The sequence below is a fragment of the Polypterus senegalus genome, chromosome 17, assembly GCF_016835505.1.
Source record: "Polypterus senegalus isolate Bchr_013 chromosome 17, ASM1683550v1, whole genome shotgun sequence".
In the NCBI taxonomy this organism is placed as follows: domain Eukaryota; kingdom Metazoa; phylum Chordata; class Cladistia; order Polypteriformes; family Polypteridae; genus Polypterus; species Polypterus senegalus.
Window position 1 is genome coordinate 10,060,508 of NC_053170.1, and position 24,238 is coordinate 10,084,745.

Genomic DNA, 24,238 nt, shown 5'->3' on the forward strand with positions numbered 1-24,238 from the left:
GTTCAGTCCATGGGCAGGACACTCCACAGAACTTAATCCCATTGAGCACTTGTGGTCAAGAGGTGGGTGGACAAACAAAAATCCACCAATTGTTATTATGCAAGAATGGGCTGCCAGTAGTCAGGATTTGGCCCAGATGTTGACTGCCAGCCTGCCAGGGTGAATTGCAGGGGTCTTGAAAAAGAAAGAAGGGCCAACACTATGGACTCTTTGCATAAACTTCATGTCATTGTCAATAAAAGCCTTTCAAGTCAAGTTGGGGAGCATTCACTGGTACAGCGCGTTGCCGCACCCACTACACGACAGAAGAACTCGGGATCCCGGTTTGCAACCCCCCAGGCAGACATGCGGTCCAATCCCACCCTCCGGAAATGACCCTCTAACTGCCGCAGCCAGGTGTTGTGTGGGCGACCCCTTGGCCTGGTCCAGCCACTCAGGTACCCAGCAATGAGGATCTTATGAGCTGGATCACTCTTGGGAAAACGCGCCACATGGCCTTTGAAACTTCTGAAATGCTTGTAATTCTCTAATTCTGCTTTTAATAACTATGACGGCCATATCCTTTAGGTTTGTCAATGGTAAATTTACCTTAGTTTTTGGTTAGTTTGAAACTGAATAAAATGTAGATTTTAACACAGATAACGGAAGATTTTCTTCCATCTCAATAATTTAAGGATTATGAAATGTTCTTAATGACAATAGTACACTCACGTAAAGGATTATTAGGAACGCCATACTAATACGGTGTTTGACCCCCTTTCGCCTTCAGAACTGCCATAATTCTACGTGGCATTGATTCAACAAGGTGCTGAAAGCATTCTTTAGAAATGTTGGCCCATATTGATAGGATAGCATCTTGCAGTTGATGGAGATTTGTGGGATGCACATCCAGGGCACGAAGCTCCCGTTCCACCACATCCCAAAGATGCTCTATTGGGTTGAGATCTGGTGACTGTGGGGGCCATTTTAGTACAGTGAACTCATTGTCATGTTCAAGAAACCAATTTCAAATGATTCGAGCTTTGTGACATGGTGCATTATCCTGCTGGAAGTAGCCATCAGAGGATGGGTACATGGTGGTCATGAAGGGATGGACATGGTCAGAAACAATGCTCAGGTAGCCCGTGGCATTTAAACGATGCCCAATTGGCACTAAGGGGCCTAAAGTGTGCCAAGAAAACATCCCCACACCATTACACCACCACCACCAGCCTGCACAGTGGTAACAAGGCATGATGGATCCATGTTCTCATTCTGTTTATGCCAAATTCTGACTCTACCATTTGAATGTCTCAACAGAAATCGAGACTCATCAGACCAGACAACATTTTTCCAGTCTTCAACTGTCCAATTTTGGTGAGCTCGTGCAAATTGTAGCCTCTTTTTCCTATTTGTAGTGTAGATGAGTGGTACCCGGTGGGGTCTTCTGCTGTTGTAGCCCATCCGCCTCAAGGTTGTGCGTGTTGTGGCTTCATAAATGCTTTGCTGCATACCTCGGTTGTAACGAGTGGTTATTTCAGTCAAAGTTGCTCTTCTATCAGCTTGAATCAGTCGGCCCATTCTCTTCTGACCTCTAGCACCAACAAGGCATTTTCGCCCACAGGACTGCCGCATACTGGATGTTTTTCCCTTTTCACACCATTCTTTGTAAACCCTAGAAATGGTTGTGCATGAAAATCCCAGTAACTGAGCAGACTGTGAAATACTCAGACCGGCCCGTCTGGCACCAACAACCATGCCACGCTCAAAATTGCTTAAATCACCTTTCTTTCCCATTCTGACATTCAGTTTGGAGTTCAGGAGATTGTCTTGGCCAGGACCACACCCCTAAATGCATTGAAGCAACTGCCATGTGATTGGTTGATTAGATAATTGCATTAATGAGAAATTGAACAGGTGTTCCTAATAATCCTTTAGGTGAGTGTATATACATGGGCTCGAAAATTGAAGTTAGATAGGCGAGGTTGGGACCATGGGCACCCACCACACCACGAGCCGCCTGGACTGTGACCCGAGTGCAGCAGGTGACCCCTCAACACCACTCTGGAACAGTGTGAAGTTTTTTGTTTATGGTGGCTGGTGTGCCAATCCTGCCACCAACCCCCAAGTTGGAAGTAGCTAGAGAGAGAAATATGAACTGTTGGTCAGACTGGCACTAAGAGCACAGAGTTTTGTAGCCATGTGCGCGGATGTGATAATACTGTATACAGAAACCTTACCATTAAGCCTCAAGCGGCATACCATAGATAAGAAGTTATCGTTTATTTGTATGTATTATCCACTTTTTTCCTTTATTTTGTGTTCACAGTTTGCTTTGAACTTCACTAAAATATATCAAACAAAGTCACTTGGACTTGAGGGTTTTTTTGTACAAGTCATACTGTTGTTGGAATGTCTTTCTGCATTAGAATGATTTTGAACTATTTGAAAACCCTCAACAAACACAATTATAATGACATTTAAAGACAAAGTATCATTTCTGACCTGGTCACCGAGTAGCGTTATGTTACACCTTGTCTGTCTGGATTTTCTCCAAAAAAATGTAAGCTATGTTAATTGGCAGCTCTAACCCGTTCTCAAGTCTGGGCTCATTCTAGCCGGCCTGTTTCTCTGGGGCACTCCTCAAATCCCATCAAAGACAGCAACTGAGTGCCTGCGGTTCTGAATCAAGACGATCGCACTTGAAGCCGCCAGCGATGAGTCACTCGCCCTCAGTAGTCAAAAAAACAGTCCAGTAGCCACCTGTCAATAAACAAAGGGAGACAAAAGCAGCCACAAAATTTATGTGTGTGATGATACACAATCCGGTCATCTGCACTATTTGGCAACACCTTAACAGAAATAGAGCAAAATAAAAAAACGCAAAAACAATGAAAACTTCCATAAAATCTGTTAACCTTTAATCCAACAGTATTGAATGTCACATTACCAGGCCAAAATTAAAATAAAACCATTACTAAGATTAAAAAGGTCTCAGAGTCAATTGATTTCCATCTTATCCAACATTCCCTTTTCAGGAAGGTGAAACAAGTTAAAATCCCAGAGAATAATACAATTCTGGAAGTCATCAAATTTAAATTCAGTCCACTGCAGAAATCCAACATGACAATGGTGGGCTGCTAGTTTGAACAAATGAGAAGATCCTCAGGCTGATCCTAAGGCAGATTTCTCTCTTTTTGGTGATGTATACTTACTGGCACTTCATGATAACTAACTGCATGACAATGTGTCACAATGGATTCTTCTCTCCCTCTCAACATATTCTGTGGTTCAAGTCATCTCGCCTAAAAATATTCAGCACCTTCAATTATGAGCACAAACATTCTAGCTGTCACGATGTGACACACTATTCCCATGACAAACCTGGTTTACCCAAGTTTCACCAAGAATTGAGCAAATTTTAAAAAAAATTCACATTCATTTCGACAATCTTTTTCTTTTGTTCAATCAATATTTTGTAACATTAAGCACTCCAGTTGCTCGCAGGCCTTTTCAGGACAGGTTCCCGTTTCTTTGGTTTCTTATTCTCTCCTGTAGGAGATCCCAAGCTTTCTGTACCTGCAAAAAATAGCAAAGGTATGCATTTATGCCAGCGTTTCTCAACCTTTAAGTATTTGCGACCCGAGTTTTCATAACAGTTTTAAATCGCACCCCCATAACATTTTTTTGAAATGTAGATGCATATTTTATTATACCTACTCAACTTTTATCAAACTCTATATTTATTGTTCTACTATCAGCATGTACTTTAAGTTAATTTGTTTTGGTTTCAACAGATGTTTTTTTCATATTTTTGATTCTTGTTTTCTTTTTTTTCACATCTTCCCACAGGTTGAGAACCACTGCATTATGCTATTGGTGTACTCGTCTCAAAAAATACCCAGCGTTCTGAAAGAAATCTGTATTACTGCTGCCTCTAAAATCATTCAGGGAAAATGACCAGGAAATTTTAAAATTTGTGTGTGAGCAATTACAGATTTAAAAGTAGGATGTGAAATCTAATAAATTAGACACATGAAGTAATACATTAATGAGAAGGTACTGGCACTAAGAAGAGCTTCCATTTAATGTAAAATATTACAGGCTTTATTTTCCGTTTCAAACATTTCAGAAAACTCGAGTGTGAACAATGTGTACATAGATATACATATTTTCATCGATATCTCTGTATATCTATCTATTTATATATCGTGTAACAAAGGCGCTATATAGGCGCCTGACCCGACACAGAAAGACACGGAGGCACGTATAAAACACAAAGACTTTATTTCTTTCTTCACCCATGGCTGCATGTCTTCCCCGTGCCACACTGCCCAAATACAGTCTCAAAGCACCAACACTAAATCACAACACACTCTTCTTCCTCTACCACCACTCCTCCACAAGCGTAGTCCTCCTCCTCCCGATCCTGGCTCCTCGAGTGGTGGTGGCTGGCCCTTTTTATAACCCACTCGGAAGTGTTCCAGGTGCTTGACCACCTGGTCCTAATTGCACCTGTGGGTGGAGCTGAAGATTCGTCCAGCCAGGCTGCCGAGTCCATGCAGCTCCCCCGAGCGGCCGTCCGAGCCCCCAACCAGGCTGTGGAGGACTCCATCTCCCATGGAGTCATGTGGGTGGTTGGGGAATCACTGTCAGCCATGGAGGCTGCCACCAAGCGTCCCAGGGAAGGTACTGGAGTGCCCATCGTGGCTCCCCTGGAACATAAGCAGCAGGGGCGTCCCTGCCGGGCATGGGACCCGGCTGTCCTTCACAATCTATATCTATCAATATCCCTAAATCTATTTCTCTCTATATCTATCTCTATATACAGTGTCTCTGTATTTATCTCTGTATATCTCTGCATTTATATATCTACATCTATCTCTATCCCTATATCTATCTCTTTGTATTTATATATCTAGCTCTATACTGTGTCTCTGTATTTATATAACTATATCTCTGTATCTCTATGTCTATATCTTTATACTATGTCTCTCTATTTATATCTCTATATCTCTATAGTATGTACAGTGCATCCGGAAAGTATTCCCAGCGCATCACTTTTACCACATTTGTTATGTTACAGCCTTATTCCAAAATGGATTAAATTCATTTTTTTCCTCAGAATTCTACACACAACACCCCATAATGACAACGTGAAAAAAAGTTTACTTGAGGTCTTTGCAAATTTATTAAAAATAAAAAAACTGCGAAATCACATGTACATAAGTATTCACAGCCTTTGCTCAATACTTTGTCGATGCACCTTTGGCAGCAATTCCAGCCTCAAGTCTTTTTGAATGTGATGCCACAAGCTTGGCACACCTATCCTTGGCCAGTTTCGCCCATTCCTCTTTGCAGCACCTCTCAAGCCCCATCAGGTTGGATGGGAAGCGTCGGTGCACAGCCATTTTAAGATCTCTCCAGAGATGTTCAATCGGATTCAAGTCTGGGCTCAGGCTGGGCCACTCAAGGACATTCACAGAGTTGTCCTGAAGCCACTCCTTTGATATCTTGGCTGTGTGCTTAGGGTCGTTGTCCTGCTGAAAGATGAACCGTCACCCCAGTCTGAGGTCATGAGCGCTCTGGAGCAGGTTTTCATCCAGGATGTCTCTGTACATTGCTGCAGTCATCTTTCCCTTTATCCTGACTAGTCTCCCAGTTCCTGATGCTACCACCACCATGCTTCACTGTAGGGATGGTATTGGCCTGGTGATGAGTGGTGCCTGGTTTCCTCCAAACGTGACGCCTGGCATTCACACAAAGAGTTCAATCTTTGTCTCATCAGACCAGAGAATTTTGTTTCTCATGGTCCGAGAGTCCTTCAGGTGCCTTTTGGAAAACTCCAGTTGGGCTGCCATGTGCCTTTTACTAAGAATTGGCTTCCGTCTGGCCACTCTACCATACAGGCCTGATTAGTGGATTGCTGCAGAGATGGTTGTCCTTCTGGAAGGTTCTACTCTTTCCACAGAGGACCTCTGGAGCTCTGACAGAGTGACCATCGGGTTCTTGGTCACCTCCCTGACTAAGGCCCTTCTCCCCCGATCGCTCAGTTTAGATGGCCGGCCAGCTCTAGGTAGAGTCCTGGTGGTTTCGAACTTCTTCCACTTATGGATGATGGAGGCCACTGTGCTCATTGGGACCTTCAAAGCAGCAGAGATTTTTCTGTAACCTTTCCAGATTTGTGCCTCAAGACAATCCTGTCTCCGAGGTCTACAGACAATGCCTTTGACTTCATGCTTGGTTTGTGCTCTGACATGAACTGTCAACTGTGGGACCTTATATAGACAGGTGTGTGCCTTTCCAAATCATGTCCAATCAACTGAATTTACCACAGGTGGACTCCAATGAAGCTGCAGAAACATCTCAAGGATGATCAGGGGAAACAGGATGTACCTGAGCTCAATTTGGAGCTTCATGGCAAAGGCTGTGAATACTTATGTACATGTGCTTTCTCAGTTTTTTTTTTTTATTTTTAATAAAATTTGCAAAAATCTCAAGTAAACGTTTTTTACGTTGTCATTATGGGGTGTTGTGTGTAGAATTCTGAGGAAAAAAATGAATTTAATCCATTTTGGAATAAGGCTGTAACATAACAAAATGTGGAAAAAGTAATGTGCTGGGAATACTTTCTGGATGCACTGTATATCTCTATATCTATCTCTCTGTATTTATATATCAATCTCTATATCTCTGTATATCTATAATATGGTGCCTTTCCATATCTATCTATCTATATACAGGGGTGGGCTAAAGTAGTCTTACAGTTTGTATGTGAAAGATTATTCTTGTATTATTGTTTATTAATTATTGAATTATTTATTTGTAGTATTTGTACTTTATTTGTTGTTGTCTTCATCATATTATTGTTATTATTTCATATCCTTACTTATGATTTATCTTTTAGGTAATGATGGCTGGTAATTTAACCAACAACTAATGAAAGTGGACACTTAAACATACTGGAAGGAAGAGAACAAACTTAATAAAGCTACCGAGTTAATAAAGCTATTGTAATAATCATAGCCTGCACGTCTTTTTCCATACAAACAACTGTAAACCTACATTTGTCCTCCCTTGTGTATATATGGGTCCTACTGGTGCTCTGTCCAGGGTTTCCTCCTGCCTTTGTGCCCAACACTGCCTGTATAGTCTGTGGCCCTACACAGCTCTGAACTGAACTAAGCAGCCTTAATGGAATACTTGACTCAAAAATGATTTATTTTTTTTATACATTACTTACCCCATGTAGTTTAAGTGATGACCGACAGAGATAACATTTTTGATACACTAGGCATCAATGGCAACCACTGCTGCAGTGGAGCAAACAATATCAAAAACATCCATGAAAAAATGTGTTACTTGTGCCTCAGAATTCACAGGTCAAGTTGTCCAGTCATGTACAGTGGAACCTCAGTTCACGACCACAATTTGTTCCAAAACTCTGGTCGTAACCCGATTTGGTCGTGAACCGAAGTAATTTCCCCCATAGGATTATATGTAAATACAATTAATCCGTTCCAGACTGCACGAACTGTATGTAAATATATATTTTTTTAAAGATTTTTAAGCACAAATATAGTTAATCATACCACAGAATGCACATCGTAATAGTAAACTAAATGTAAAAACATTGAATAACACTGGGAATACCTTGAACAACAGAGAAAACTAACACTGCAAGTGTTTGTGCTATAGCGCTACCAACTGCTCTCTAAAAACACTTTTTTTTTTAATGAGTTTTAAGCACAGGGAAAAAAATGAACATTTGTAAAATCCGTAATTAATAAACCACCGAGAAAAGTAACATTGCAACAATGCATGCTACAAACCGATCGCTGTAAACAGAAGTGAAGTGGAGATTAAAATCCAATAGAAAAAAGTCTTCATTAAATACGAGATTAAAACAATGCTCGAAGCAGTCTCTTTAAAAACAAGCCTGTGCATTCTTTAACTGCCTTCTTGGCCTTATGCGTCCAGCCCGCTTTCTCTCTCGTGTGTGTGTGTGTGTGTCTCTCTCTCTCTCCCTTCCTCCCTCGGGAATGCACAGGGAGAGACTGAACACGTACAGAAATCATCGGCGTGCACAAACCAAAAGGGAAACTGGCTTGTTCATATACAGAGTGTGTGGTCGTGAACAGATGCAAAAGTTTGGCAAACTTTTTGGTCGTAAACCGATTTGTACGTGTTCCGAGACGTTCGTGGACCGAGGTTCCACTGTAATCACAATGTTCCAAACACATATGCTTTTACTAAAATATTGTTAAACCACTCCAGGATAATGTCTTTATGAAAAATAACTGGACAGGTTATGCGAATGCGTATTTGATAGAGCTACTCTTGGACAATTGTAACGACATACGAAAAAACCCTGGTGACAATTTGGTTTAATTCCAAGTACGCATGCAAGTTGTTGTTTCTACAAGATTCATTTTCTCTTTTATTACCACTAATGCATGAAATACTTTGAAGTGTTAAATGCCATAATCTTTTTTAGTCTTCACTGCTATGTACAGTAAAGTGATAAACTTTATGCCTGTGAAATGTTCCAACATTCTGAAGATAATGCAACCCACCCAGAACCACCTTTTGGAGAAAGTGACTCTCCTCTTGCTTCAATGTCTTCTATTTTGTTTCTTTACTCAACAACACACCGATGAGTGTGAGAGTGTTTAAAAAAAAATGTAAAAACAAAAATTCTGCCACGACATGCTGTGGACAAATAGAATAAGCAAGGTTTAACAGTATTATGTTCCGTTTTGTTCATTGTCCGTTATATGCAAAACACAAAGGATAACAATAAAAATCCCCTTTGGTGTTAGTGCTGTCCTATACGCATAGTCTACTATGAGTGAAGTGATAGTAAATTACAGTAGTGAAAGTTGAAATTGAGGTGCCACCTCCTACCCAAAGTCTACAGTTAATCGAGTTCACTTTTGTACTCCTGTCTACAGGCAAATTAACTCTTTCAAGGCGGGTGTCAACTTTTGTCATCAGGAGCGGTTGAGAGCAGCAAGCAACTGCAAATGGTGACAAAACCAACCATTACGATTGAGTTCAACTCTCTTTGCTAAAAGGAAAGTTAGCTTTGTTGGTTTGACCGAGATTCCCATGCGCTTGTGGGAGTAGAGAAGAGCAAACAACGGCAAAAATGGCATCAATGTCTGGCGACAGATCAAAGTACTCCATGGACGACTTGGACTCTGACCTGTCGGACTCCGATTCTGATGCAAGTGATCTGGAGATTGAGATCGAAAACGAAAGTGAGGTACCGGCAGCAGCTGATCGATCTCCGGCTCATCGTGCTGCTGAACACGTTTGTGTAGATGAAGACCGTCACTCATAATGACACAAGGTACAAACCAGATTGCGCTGCACTGTGACCGCGACTGCCGGCCTGCCACACATTCCATGTCAGCTTTCATGCCACCCGTGAGCATCTCGAGCCACAAGAGACTGTGAACTGGCGAACCACAACGCCCAGCAACTGATATTTTAGGTTGATTTATGTGTGAGACCCTTTGCTTTGGGTGCTTTTAAGAAAACTGCATGCTTTGGAAAAAAAATTCAGCCCTCAAAGAGTTAAAAGTTCAATGACACTCTCAGGCACAGGCAATCCTTCTTCACCTGCTCCAAAGCAGGTATGGGCCATGTAGTACTCCAAGCTGTCAGCTTACCGGAGCCCATTGCATTCCCTCATCTGATAAGGCAAAGTGTTTGTCCTTTTATAATATGGAAAAGAAAGCTATAAATAGTTATTCCATTATTCCAAACTAAACAGTGTGAAGTGACCGATCACAGATTGTGCCCGATATGTATTCCTCTGATGGTGCCTCTTTTCATACTGTGTTTGCCAGCTCTTTTCAGTTTTAATGACTAAGCAAAACCATGACTTGAGGTGAACAGGTAAGTCAGAATATAGGAGAGCTACAATTTGTGTTGCAGGATATTTAATAAGAGATGCTTGAAAGTTAGAGAGAGGGGTTACATTATTATTTTTCACTGTTCCTTTCAAATAAGAAATTCTGTGGATACCTTCTTATTTGTATATTAGAATAAATTCCCAGTGTGCTTCTTTCATCGCAATAAATGAATCTTACATCAAGCTTGTCTGCGTTCAGTCGTATCAGCTGAACAAGATCATCAAGATGTTCCACATGAACTCTGATTAATTTAAATTCTTGTATATTCAGATATTTCCAGTTGCTAAAACTGTCCGACACCATGGCTCTCACCTGTCTTTGTGTAACCTCTGGCTCCCAGGATGTGCAAAGGACAACATTTGCTCTCTCCACTCTTTGTTCATTGGTCCACTGATTATCCAGCCGCTTTTGTGCATTCTCCTTACTTACACCATCTCTGCTCATTATGCGGGCAATTGCCTAATGAAGCAAAAATAAATAATGAAAGTTAAAAAAAAAAACAGGCTACCTGAACTTTCCTACAACTGTATAGTGGGGAGAAAAAAAAATGTTGACCTACCTCGCCTTCTGGGATGATTGTTACCCAGACCTCATGGACCATATCAGTCCAACCAGCCTCCAGTAGAACTGCTGCATCCAGCACACACACAGTCTTACCTGACAAGAAAAACGATGACAAATGGCTTTAACTTAACAACCAGAGAGAGAAAGAAAACACAGGAGTCACGTTATTACTCAAGGCTGGGACACAGATATTTAAAATCAACACCTCAACTACACACATCAAAATGTCCAAAAATCAAATGAATACACTCATTTTAGAATAAATTACAGATTATGAAAGACAACACTGCTGAACCAAAAAGAAGAGCCTGCAAAAGTTGCAGTAGGTGCAAAATGAAAATGGAATGTCTCCTGAGGAGGGTGAAGCCCATATGATTTGATGGTAAATTAGGCCCTTAATCTCAATGGGCACAGCTGGAAGCTTGGTTGTGCTTTCTAGTGATGAGCAAACCCTGCGGAGTTTGCTTTGCCTGGAGTTTCGTAAAAACATGGAAATATTCTGGAATTTCAACAAACTTTGCTATTTGCACTGAAGTCAATGGGGAAGAAGAAACTCAACTAGTTTTGAGTGGAATAAAATGGTGCAATGCCTCACTGTGACGGCTCTGTTTATCTTTAGCAAAGTTATTCTGATGTGTATTTGAGAGTAGGTTTGTTGTATGTTATAATAATAACTATTATCATTATTTATAAAGCTTCTATAAAAAGCCAGACTTCCCCTGGGGACAAAAAAAGATCTGTCTGTCTGTGGCATCACTAATGTTGACATCACCCAGTGCAGTAACCAAGGCCAAAGTTAAATGCTGCCCAAACCCCCCACATGCTCCTGGGCCACTTGATCTTACTTTAAACAGTTCACATGGTGGCTAGGGAAGTGAGCACCAACTATGCGGGACCGATTGTTACATCCAAAAATGTGATCTGAGCTGTGAGGATGTGTGCCACTATGCCTACCTGAGATAAAAAGTATACGCCAAGTCTTTTCCTTAACTCCTATCACTACCCATACAGCCTGTGACGAAAGTATTCGGCATTACATACCCCGGGTCTATCCTGGTCACTACCTGATAGGTACTACATAACAAAGAGTATAAATGCTTAATCTAGCAGTGAAGACATAACATACAATGAAACAATGCACAAAAATGAAGTATTTTCAAAATGCTATACTCTCATTATGGTCAGCTAAGGTACCCCCTCAAATAAAATACTGACATTTTATTTATTTTATATGCATGCAAGGTGTAAATCCAGCTGAGGTACAGATCGGGTAGTGACGTATACACCATAAATTATTTAACCATGTGCAAAGCAGATCAGGCAGCGCTGTAAAGTGTGTGATGTCTGCTTATGGGATGCATGTGTGAAAGTTCTGCTCTTGTGCTATGTAAATTAGGCAGGTAGTGCAGACTGGGTGGTGACACCCCACATTCAACATTGCTGCTACAGCTCTGATGCCATGCTGGAATTGCAAGGCATCATGGGCCACTAGGGGAACAGAATTTGTCTAAGCCTACTACACAGCAGATTTGTAGGGAAAAATTCAGTGAAGGAGGACACAGGAAAATTTTGAAAATCAACACCAGTGCTGTCCAAAACAATAAAAAAAAGACAGTGAATCGACAGGTCAGAGGAAAATAAAAATAGAAAAGACACGCATGGTTTTGAATTATTTTTTTCATTACACTTGCAATCCAGAGCTTAAAATGATAAGTGGAAACATTTTAAACAAAATCCAAAGGCAACACTTTAACCATGGATGTGCCAGTCATTACCAGTAATTAAAACAGCTATTGAACATACCCTGAGATGCAGCCTCCAATATTTTCTTTGTAGAAAGCTTTGCTATTTCGGGCCACACAATATCAGTCAAACACTTCAGTTTCTCCTGAATAATAAAATGAAAGTAAAGAAATTAATAATACATTGGCAAAAAATGAAAGGAGGATTTCTCAAAGTATAAGATGATGTACATGACCTAAAATGAAATGAAAAAACTCTGCTGTATTCCATCAAGTTTGTGAGAGCACGGTCATGAGACAGGTCAACACGAGACTGACACCAACCATTTTCTAAATCCATAGTGTGTGTGTGTTCTGATTTGTTTTAATTAAAGGTTACAGAAAATGTGCTTAAAATGGCAGCACTGAACACAAGGCAAATGTCCACCCTGACTGTTTTTCATATTGTGTGCTTCACGGGGTCACCATCATTCTCAAGTAACATGGGAGGCAGCTAAAGGGCTTGAGCAAGGGCAGTTCCGAGTCCATTCACGGGAGATTCCACCTGGTCCTCTTGACGTCACTTCCGGGACCGAGCCTATGGAAGTAGTCCTTGGCGGCTCCGGCCCCTGTGATGTCACGTCCGGGCTCAAACCTATGGCTGATGACCTTCATGAGCCCGGCCCCTTTGATCTCACTTCCTGTCTTCCCCTTTAAAAGCCTCCACCTTTTTCCTCAGTTCTGTTTTGGACTCAGTTTTCTGAACATCAGTGCTGTATACATTTTATGACTTTGCAGCCAGGATACCAATTACATGGGAGGCTGCCCCAAAACTTTCTATGTCTCTGAGTCAAGTTTGTGACAATGTGCATTATAAGAACATTGACAAATGAGAGGAGATGATTCAAGCTTGTTTGTTTAGTCAATAGATACGCTTTCCCAATATCTCATATGTGTACTTTGTAAAAGTAGTGAAGTTTTCTGCTTCAACTCCATGTCTCAGTAGGTTGTTCCAGATTCCCACAACTCTTTGCGTGAAGAAGTGCTTCCTGACTTCAGTCCTAAATGCACTTTCCCTTAATTTCCACTGGTGGATTCACTGTTTACCTAAAAGAGTATGACTTAATGGATGCCTTCGAAAATTTTGAAGACCTGCGTCAGGTCCCCACTCAGTCTCCTCTGCTCAGACTAAACAGGTTGAACTCTCTGTTGCAGAAGGACACGTCCTTAAGTCGTCAGATACACTTAAATGCTCCCCTCTGCACAAGCTTCAAATGTTGCCATGTCCTGCTTGTAGCACAGTGACCAGAGCTGCACACAGCACTCTAGCTGTGCTCTCACCAGTGCAGGACATAGTCTGAGCAAAATGTCCCTTAACTTCAGTTTTTACAATATAACCTAACATTTTATTGCCTTTTTATTTGCTTTTATGTATTGCTTAGATCAGTGGTCTCAAACCTCAGTCCTGGAGGGCCGCAGTGGCTGCAGGTTTTCATTGTAACCCCTTTTCATTAGTTTCAGATTACATTAACATGGCATTGCTTCATTTTAGTTTGATGCTTTGTATGCTCTGTATATTCAATTAATTATCATTATCATTCAAGGTGGCTCAGAAATTCGTACTAACCCCTACTTTTTCTGCTGTTCTTTTTCCGGATTTCTGTGGTGGCGATCTGATCAAAGACCACCACCTGATCAAAGCAGCATGATGTCCCTACATTGACGGCCAGAAGTCCACATGACCATCATCATTAAGTTCTTCCATTTGAACCCTGAATACAATGAGGACTGATTGAGGTCATTTATGTTAGATAGAATACCTAGAGGGGGCTGGGTGGTCTCGTGGCCTCGGAACCCCTACAGATTTTTTATTTTTTTTTCTTCTCCAGACGTCTTGAGTTTTTTTTGTCATCCTTGGCCATTACTTACTTTTATTCTGTTAATTAGTCCTCCCTAATTTTATTTTCTTATTTAATTTTGCCTTTTTTCTCTTTCTTCATCATGTAAAGCACTCTGAGCTACATTTGTATGACAATGTGCTATAGAAATAAATCTTATTGCTTTCTTAATTAGTGACCTGTTTTTACTGCTCATTAACTTCTTTTGAATTCTTTTTTTTGAATTCATCCGTGGCAGAGCGGCGGGCGCTGACCAGGCTCCTGTCAATAATGGAGAATCCACTGAACAGGATCATCTCCAGACAGAGGAGCAGCTCCACTGACAGACTGCTGTCACCGTCCTGCTCCACTGACAGACTGAGGAGACCCCACACTATGAGACTCTTCAATTCCACCAAAGCGTTAACATTATACAAAGTTATTGTCCGTTATACCTGCATTGTTATCATTCTTTAATTTAATATTGTTTTTTATCAGTATGCTGCTGCTGGAGTATGTGAATTTCCCCTTGGGATTAATAAAGTATCTTTTTTAATTGACTTGTTCTTGAAGACTCAGACCCCTTAATTGTTTCTTTTTCCTTAATTAGCAGTCAAACAATAATGAGACATAAAATGAGCCAAAACATGGGCAGGAAACTGTGACCATCATACAATACCTGAAAATAAATAAAGATGAAGGTCTCAGGAATGCTGATCTGCTCAGGTTCACAAAACATTCCAACAGTGCTCTTAGAAAAGGCAAAATCAACAATTTTGGAAATGTATGCCACTGCACAATGAGAGCAGCAACAAGTCATGGAATTAAAGAGCGGGTTTAATTAACAACAAGAATCAGCTCCTATTTAAGCAACTGGTTGGAGTTTGAGACTCTGACTTAGTTGGTTTTCTGTTAGTTGACTCACTTCACATTTCATTTCTGTTTGGGTGCCATTTAAGGAAAGAAATGAAGCAATTCAGAGGAACGATGAAGAAATTCAGGGGAACAAATCTCGAAAAACAAGTCAACTAAAAAGAAAGGAAAATAATTTAATTAGCAGCAAAAACTGGTCACAAATTAAAAAAAGAGTTAGCCACGGTGGCCCTCCAGGACTGAAGTTTGAGACCACGGACTTAGATGATGAAAATTTTTTGTCAACATAAACCGCCAAGTCCTTTTCAGAGGTTCAGTATGACAGGGTCTCCCATCTTGTATTGATAATTAACTTGCCTTTTGCCCACATGTAGCACTTTGAACTTTTCTAAAGTGAACTGCATTTTCGCCCAGTTCTGAAGATTCTTTCTGAGTTGCGATTGCTGCCTCCTCAGTGTCTGCCATTCACCAAGTTTTAGAGTTATCTGAAAACTTTCTTCTCAAGTTTACTAACAATACCAAAGTCTATGTTATCAATATAAATCAGAAAAAGCATTATGAATACAGCAGGCTTAATTTTAGGTAAGGTAAAGTAATTGACAGAAGATAGAAGAATCAAAAGAAACTCTTTTTGTCTCACTTGTGCCATGGCAACAGGATATTTCTAAGGTCTGGGTCATGGGGGTCTGAGGGCTCTCCCGGCAACACTGGGAAGAGGGTGGGAGCCACCGCTGAACAGGGTGCTAGAGCTGCTGCACTCACATGCATTAGCATTTACATTTAAATACAGTACAGGCCAAAAGTTTGGACAGACCTCCTCATTCAATGTGCTTTCTTTATTTTCATGACCATTTACATTGGTAGATTCTCACTGAAGGCATCAAAACTATGAATGAACACATGTGGAATTATGTACTTAACAAAAAAAGGTGAAATAACTGAAAACATGTTTTATATTCTAGTTTCTTCAAAATAGCAGAGTGAAGGCAAAGGGGCTAACAAGTGCTAAACACCTCTGGGAACTCCTTCAAGACTGTTGAAAAACCATTTCAGGTGACTACCTGTTGAAGCTCATCGAGAGAATGCCAAGAGTGTGCAAAGCAGTAATCAGAGCAAAGGGTGGCTATTTTGAAGAAACTAGAATATAAAACATGTTTTCAGTTATTTCACCTTTTTTTGTTAAGTACATAACTCCACATGTGCTCATTCATAGTTTTGATGCCTTCAGTGAGAATCTACCAATGTAAATGGTCATGAAAATAAAGAAAACACATTGAATGAGAAGGGAGGCATGTTCATAACCCATTCAGAAGTTTTGATGCAGATCAGTGAAACTGCTGAATACAACTGTCAATGCTTCAATGAGTGAAAGAAGGCTTTAACCTACAACTATTAGACAGTGGAACTCGTATGAGCAGTAGTTCCTGCAGTAGACTGCTTGAAAACAAGACCTGGTTCAGTGCTTCAGCCTTATGAACCAGAAGAAGAGGCTTTATACAACTGAGTTCACATGAAGTTCACATGAGTGCAGAAGGCTCCGAGAGCTGCTGGAACATGAACGAGGAAAGCTGGTACAAGTGCACAAGCTGAAAGAAGAAGGGCTGTTATCAACTGGCTGACTCAAGCATGTAGTAAGTGAGTCAGTAAGAGAACAGGTCATGCTAGGATGCTAAAGACAGACATGGTTAACAAGTGGACAGAAGCTGGACAAAGAAAGTTTCATGAAGATCTGATCCACTGGTCAGTGTCTCAGAAGGAGCACTCGTAGACAGCTTGAAGCAGTCAGTAGCTACATCGACTACAGCACTGAGGAGTGTCGATGGCACTAAGCAACTCTTCTTCACTCAGGAGAATGTATACATTAAGTTATTTTAAGCAGGAGTTCTATTGTACTATTAAATTGACAGTTTACATTGTCAGAAGCGGCACTATGCAATTTCACACATGGGATATGATAACATACATTTCTATCTAATTGATTTCATGCTAACTTCTATAATGAATTCCGTTTACATGACTAGATATAATCAATTAAACACGATTTCTAAGTAACTCAATTGCAAGCTGGATATCTGAATTCTAACCTCCATTGATATTTAAAAGATTTTAAAAAATAAACATCTGTTGATATGAATTTAAACAAAAAGAATGTCACAGAATCTTGAACTATTTTAAAGTCATACAATGACCAAACTTATATATATCAACACATAGTTGAAAAGAATTCAAGACTGATTCAACCTCCAAACATTTTACTTTAAAGGTGAAGCTCTGTTATAGGTTACATCTTATTTAAAATAAAAGTTGTAGCGATAAAATTACAAAATGACTAAGCCACCTCAGATTTAAATCTTTTAAAAGTTTTAGCCCACATCTTCAAGAACTAGCAAGATTGCGTTTCAGGCTACTGACAGATTTACAACTGTTGACTACTATTTGTGTTCAGGTCATCATTCTAAGAGCACATTAAAGGAACATGAAGATTTGTACTGTCTCTAAACGTATGCTGTCCCTATGCCAGCTCTATGATAGCCAGAAAGCTTAAGCGCTCAGAGTCTGCAAACCCCTAAACTCTGATCATCCAAGTCATTTGCAACCGAGTCTTCATCCCTTTAAGAAACTGTAAACTGAAAAGAAGTAAACAGATCTTTGGCTGTAGCAAGAAACGTATGTAACTTTCAACTTGGAAAGTGCCACAATGTAAAGGAATTGAACTTAAGGATTGTGTAATGTATGCTAACAATAATACTTAATTCATATATAAGCCCTAGTGTGAAAATCGGACATCAAAAAAGCATTTAAGCCACAATGCAAGCCTGAACCACGGTCGAAACCCTAAAGCTGGACAGACAACCTGGAGTTAATGCAACTTCAGATCCAGTTAAAAGCGTCAACCGAAAAACTGCCAAGTACACCAAAGCTCGGTAACTAAGCCAATACTTGCTGGAGTGGTTTACTTGTGATGGAATTACTAAGGACAATGGTTGTATGAGAATTGTTAAAAGCTATCAACAACTATTAATCGGCAGAAACTCGGACCACAATTGTAAATATCAGAAAGCCAAAGAATCCATGAAGATGCAGGAAAATCTAACAGTGAAACTGTTCTGTGACAATTTGAACACTGTATGGTTCATACATGTACCAAGCATGCTAAATGGATGAACAATTCGCCCAGAGCGATAAACTGCTGCAACTGATCTTATTCTTTAGAGTGACATTCATTGTGATGGTTTATCTTAAGAGAATTTTCCTAAACAGAAATTTCTATAATTAGAAACTGTATCCCATAAATTCAAAACTACTTTTACAATCGAACTAGGAATCAAAAAATTTGAAAAATAAAGAAATACATTGATCGTATAGAACGGTGAATGAAATAATCAAACTTTTGGCCTTTAAAGTTGATTCAATAAGCACCAACTTTACCACATTGTGTTAACATCCAAACATGGTATTTTCATTTTGAATGTACACTTACTCCCATCGAAGTGAAAAATTTCTGGATTTTAAAATCCATATAAATGAAAAATTCAGGAGCCTTTACAAAGTATAAATTATATTTGTATTGCACTTCATCGCAGTCACTTTCTAAAAGTCCAAATATAGGTGCACAAATTTTAGTATTCGTTGCACATCTTATTGCATTTATTAAAAATGGCAGTAAATAATGAAAATAAAAGAAAACATTGAATGAAGGTCCAAACAGCACGCTGTCAGAGCACAGACAACCATGAGAAGATCAAACTGGCTGATTTGCCAAATGATTGAACGCCTTATCCATGAATGGATAAATTCATTTTTTGTCAATGACACACATCACCCCATAATGCCACGGAAAGTTTAGTGAGACTTGCAATTAGAGCAATAAAATCAAAAAGAAGCATGAGTTGCAGCAGCCTTGCTCATGATGACTGGGAGCAGGTGCATCCAGACCTGATGCGTTCATGTTCATCTGAGAAACTGCTAAGCACCCAAGTAATCAGTGGCATGATTGAACCACCTGTATGAACCGTCCCACAGCCAGATATCATGCAGGCTCAGACAACATGAAGTTAACTGGCCCGCCTGTTTCCTAAAGGCTTGAAGGACTCGAGACATGAGAAAAGATTGCATGGTCTTACCAACTGTGGACTGGCTTAAAAGATGAAGGGAACTGCTAGTAGGGGAAAGCAGAGCTCAATCAAACCATCAGCCTTAATTGAGCATGTGGTGAGCAATTTTGGAAAAGCTGTGAATACCAGAAAATGAACCTTTTATTGGGAAAAATGATAAACCATGAATGCTCTGTGTCCAAACTTTTGGCCTGTACTGTATGTTTTAGGATCTTTCTAGTAAGGAAGACATACGTTTTGAGGCAAAGTAGTTATAACCCATTAGTCACGGAAAACTTGTTTGTTGAAAAAGCAGATCATAACCTGGTTCTGCTTCAGCCTCAATACAAACCAAGAGTGAGGGCGCTACCTACAACTACACGCTCATTCAGGAAGTGGTCCACTGATGCAGAGCAGGCTCTGAGAGACTGCTTTGGAACTACAGACTGGGATATATTGCTTGTGTCACATAGTGAGAACATTGAAGAGGCTGTTGAATGCACAACTGATTACATCAACTTCTGTATGGACATTGTAGTTCCAGTAAGAACAGTATGCTGCTATGCTAACAACAAGCCATGGGTTACAAGTGACATCAAGGGCCTTTTGAACCAGAAGAAAAGGGCTTTTAAAGGTGGTGATCAGCATGAGCTCAAGTGCGTGCAGAAGGAACTCCGAGTCCAGCTTAGGGCGGCGAAAGAGCAGTACAGGAGAAAGCTGGAGCAGAAGTTGCAGAACAACAGCATGAAGGAAGTGTGGGATGGGATGAAGATTATCACTGGCTGCAGCTCGAAGCGGGGTGGTGGCATAAAGATGAAAGAACTTGTTAAGAAGGCAGGCTCTATTGTAGGATTAAAGTTGGACAGTTTAACATCTGTGGCAGAGAGACGGGCACTAAGCAAACTCCTGTCAATCATGAAGAATCCACTGCATCCACTTAACAGTGTCATCTCCAGACAGAGGAGCAGCTTCAGTGACAGACTTTTGTCACCGTCCTACTCCACTGACAGACTGAGGAGATCGTTCCTCCCCCACACTATGCGACTCTTCAATTCCACCCAGGGGAGTAAATGCTAACATTAATTTTATTTTAATTTTTTTCATTTTTATTACTATCTAATTTAATATTGTTTCATTGTATCAGTATACTGCGGCTGGATTATGTGAATTTCCCCTTGGGATTAATAAAGTATCTATCTATCTATCTGAATTGAATTTCACTGCCTCAAGAATTCTTCCTTTCATTAGGGAAGTGTAACAAGACAACCACCATTTCTATCAGACCTCAAGTTGCAAGTGGAATTAGCGTTCTAACCTCCATCGTGATATTTAAAAAGGAAATGTTTAAAAAAAAACACTGTATATTTAAAAAAAAAAAAAAGTGTCAAACGAAAATACTTGAAATTTTTAAAGTCTTAAAAACCAAACTATATTGTCACCCACCATAGTCCCTGAAAAGTTTCAAGACTCCTCACCTTATTCCCAAACACTTTTTTTCCAAGTAAAGATCTGTTGATCGTACCATCTTCATTTAAGATATCTGGAACAAAGAAGTTCAGTCACGTCAGAGCTTAACTGCAGGATTTAAACAACAATGACTACTATGTGCTCACAGGCTCTTAGATATGTAATATCTAAAGAAGCCCAAAAGAACTAAGCACAGATTACGCACCATTACCGAACACCTCTTTTACTTTGTGATAGGTGGGTCCTCCTGGATTATAGGTTTCGTGTCCCAGGCGGTCGCTGTCGATATGGGCGGCCCCCAGAGCTTCTAGGCGCTTTGCAATGGAAGTCTTGCCGCTCCCACTACCTCCTGTCAGGCCAATCACATAGGGAAAGAGTGGAATGTTTGGATTTTTCTAAAAAGAAAGTGGAAACATGAACAGGAAATTTTAAATCAGATTCTTTGGTTGTATTCTTGTCATGAATTCAGTTATCACTACTTGGTCACCCTTGTGGTAAAAGAGTGCCACAACTGTAAAGGTAAAGACAATGAAGGATTTGTAACGGGTGTGCTGCATACACACCCAGTTATAGGCTGTCCCACTATGTCCATCAAGACCTCTTGGGTGCACATCGGACATCAAAGAAGAAGCATTTAAGTCCTGCCAATGCCTCAAAGCCTGCATACCACACGGTGCTGGAAACACCCTAAAGCTGCGATTGTCAATCCCGAAGATTCTTATGCACACCTTTTACAGTCTCCACACCCTTTACTGAATGCTGTCAACCTGAAAAACTGCCAGGTGAACCAGAAAGCCACGGGTAAGCTAAGCTCAATAACTTGCTGGAGTGGTTAACAAATACTGTATACAGTGGAATCTGAACCTATCAAGGAGTGTGTGATATGTATTGTCTACAATAATATCTTAATCAATGTCTTAATGACGCGCGAGTTGAAATTATCGGGTATGCCACTTACTTTGCAAAAAAACAATCAAAAACACGCCTTGAGAGTCCATGCATCCACTGTCTCGCGTAACCTAACAGGACAGACCACGTTGTGTGTGTATAATGCGAGCGCACAGGCATGCATGGTCAGTTAAAGTAGCATAGCTGTCTAAAAATGAGTGAACAAACGGCACCAGGCGATAAAACAGCCTAGCAATCTACATCATTAGATTTAGTTGTAAGATGTGGATCATCTTCACTTGTGTGGAGGTGGTTTGGCTTTGAAGAGAGAGATTTTGCTCAAAAGACAGCAATCTGCATACTATATCGGAAATCGGCCGCCGTTAAAGACAGCTCGACAACTAACTTGTTTCACCATCTGAGAACTAGGAACCACAAAGAATATGAAGAATAGTAGGAAAAGAGCACAGTAATCTACTAGAAAAGATGTTCTCACAGGACAAAGGTTTTGGAACAGTTGTAGTGCTGAATTCAATAATTGTGACCAAGAGCTTCACCTCACCTTAGGTGGCGCCAACAGTGTGCCAAGCAGGCGACTACGGAGACTGGATGAACTGATCTTTTCTTCCTCAGTGTCGCTATGGTGGGCATCTTTGATGAGCTTAATCTCATAGATGACCAATTCAGGGTGTCCCTATCACAAAAGAAGAGTTTTTTTTTTTTTTGTTGTTAACCTTCTGATCTCCAGTACACTTTCTCAAAAAAAAGTACAGAAACATGATGGTCACACTAAATTTTTTAGTACTGTTCTGTATGCCAATCATCCTTATGTGACATTTATTAAAAAATGGAAGCAAATGACAATGAGAATAAAAAACTATGACATAGCCTTAAAGTTTTGATGCAGTAAGCAACAGCACTTGCTTCTGACCTACAGTGCATCCGGAAAGTATTCACAGCGCATCACTTTTTCCACATTTTGTTATGTTACAGCCTTATTCCAAAATGGATTAAATTCATTTTTTTCCTCAGAATTCTACACACAACACCCCATAATGACAACGTGAAAAAAGTTTACTTGAGACTTTTGCAAATTTATTAAAAATAAAAAAATTGAAAAAGCACATGTACATAAGTATTCACAGCCTTTGTCATGAAGCTCCAAATTGAGCTCAGGTGCATCCCGTTTCCCCTGATCATCCTTGAGATGTTTCTGCAGCTTAATTGGTGTCCACCTGTGGTAAATTCAGTTGGACATGATTTGGAAAGGCACACACCTGTCTATAGAAGGTCCCACAGTTGACAGTTCATGTCAGAGCACAAACCAAGCATGAAGTCAAAGGCACATGGCAGCCCGCCTGGAGTTTGCCAAAAGGCACCTGAAGGACTCTGAGACCATGAGAAACAAAATTCTCTGGTCTGATGAGACAAAGATTGAACTCTTTGTGTGAATGCCAGGCGTCACGTTTGGAGGAAACCAGGCACCGCTCATCACCAGGCCAATACCATCCCTACAGTGAAGCATGGTGGTGGCAGCATCTTGCTGTGGGGATGGAACTGGGAGACTAGTCAGGATAAAGGGAAAGATGACTGCAGCAACGTACAGAGACATCCTGGATGAAAACCTGCTCCAGAGCGCTCATGACCTCAGACTGGGGTGACGGTTCATCTTTCAGCAGGACAACGACCCTAAGCACACAGCCAAGATATCAAAGGAGTGGCTTCAGGACAACTCTGTGAATGTCCTTGAGTGGCCCAGCCTGAGCCCAGACTTGAATCCGATTGAACATCTCTGGAGAGATCTTAAAATGGCTGTGCATCGACGCTTCCCATCCAACCTGATGGAGCTTGAGAGGTGCTGCAAAGAGGAATGGGCAAAACTGGCCAAGGATAGGTGTGCCAAGCTTGTGGCATCACATTCAAAAAGACTTGAGGCTGTAATTGCTGCCAAAGGTGCAAAGACAAAGTATTAGGCAAAGGCTGTGAATACTTATGTACATGTGATTTCTCCATTTTTTTATTTTGAATAAATTTGCAAAAACCTTAAGTTAACTTTTTTCACGTTGTCATTATGGGGTGTTGTGTGTAGAATTCTGAAGAAAAAAATGAATGTAATCCATTTTGGAATAAGGCTGTAACATAACAAAATGTGGAAAAAGTGATGCGCTGTGAATACTTTCCAGATGCACTGTACATGTAAAGCCACAACGCAAATGCACTGTTCCATGAACTTAACATTACTTGTGTCTCTATTGACACACTTAGTTATTCTTGCTCTATTAAGATTTAAATTGTTCTTCTACTGTGTTTCACTCGCCTTCTCTTCAGTTCTATCCTATAGTACTTTACTAGGCCGTAATGCATTTTGCTAGGATTACATTTTCTACTCTCTTTTTGTTCACTGCTTGCCCCCCTTTGCGGGTTTCTTCGCTGACCACAATACACTGGAGATCAGGATAGGTGATGGATGGACCGTAGGGGTCGGACAGTGGTACAATCTCATAGCGGAGGGCTGGCTTGACATCTTGTAGGAACTCGAGGAGTTTTTCCATGCGGAGGGCATAAGGTTCAATCAGCTCCTTCAGGACTTTGTCTGCGGGGTAGACAAGAAAATAATTAGCAATTTGAGTTACTGCTACACAGACAGGCTGAAGAACCTGACACCAAATGTACAAGGAAGCAAAGTCAGAAGTCACCAAAGATGTTGTTCTTGTGCTAAATATGTCAAACCAGCAAAGCTTTTGTTTACACAACAACAGTGCTGGTGAAAGTTAAGTGAACACATGTTTAGGAAACTCTTTAGAGGCAAATTAACACAAGAAACAGATGGCACACTTCAGGAGCAGGTGAGG

At 40.5% G+C, this 24,238-nt stretch overlaps 1 protein-coding gene across 1 annotated transcript in view; it reads right to left on the reverse strand.

Annotated features, from left to right (window-relative positions):
• Positions 1-2,878: 2,878 nt before the first annotated feature.
• The window catches only part of coasy (CoA synthase), a 29,865-nt gene continuing 8,505 nt past the window's right edge, over positions 2,879-24,238 (reverse strand). The window contains exons 3-10 of the mRNA XM_039739884.1: positions 23,765-23,979; positions 21,949-22,080; positions 20,704-20,893; positions 20,507-20,571; positions 12,270-12,354; positions 10,462-10,559; positions 10,215-10,361; positions 2,879-3,558 (exon numbers count right to left, since the gene is read on the reverse strand). Coding sequence (XP_039595818.1) covers positions 3,493-3,558; positions 10,215-10,361; positions 10,462-10,559; positions 12,270-12,354; positions 20,507-20,571; positions 20,704-20,893; positions 21,949-22,080; positions 23,765-23,979 — 998 coding nt within the window. The 3' untranslated portion in view covers positions 2,879-3,492. The remainder of the gene's footprint in view (positions 3,559-10,214; positions 10,362-10,461; positions 10,560-12,269; positions 12,355-20,506; positions 20,572-20,703; positions 20,894-21,948; positions 22,081-23,764; positions 23,980-24,238) is intronic.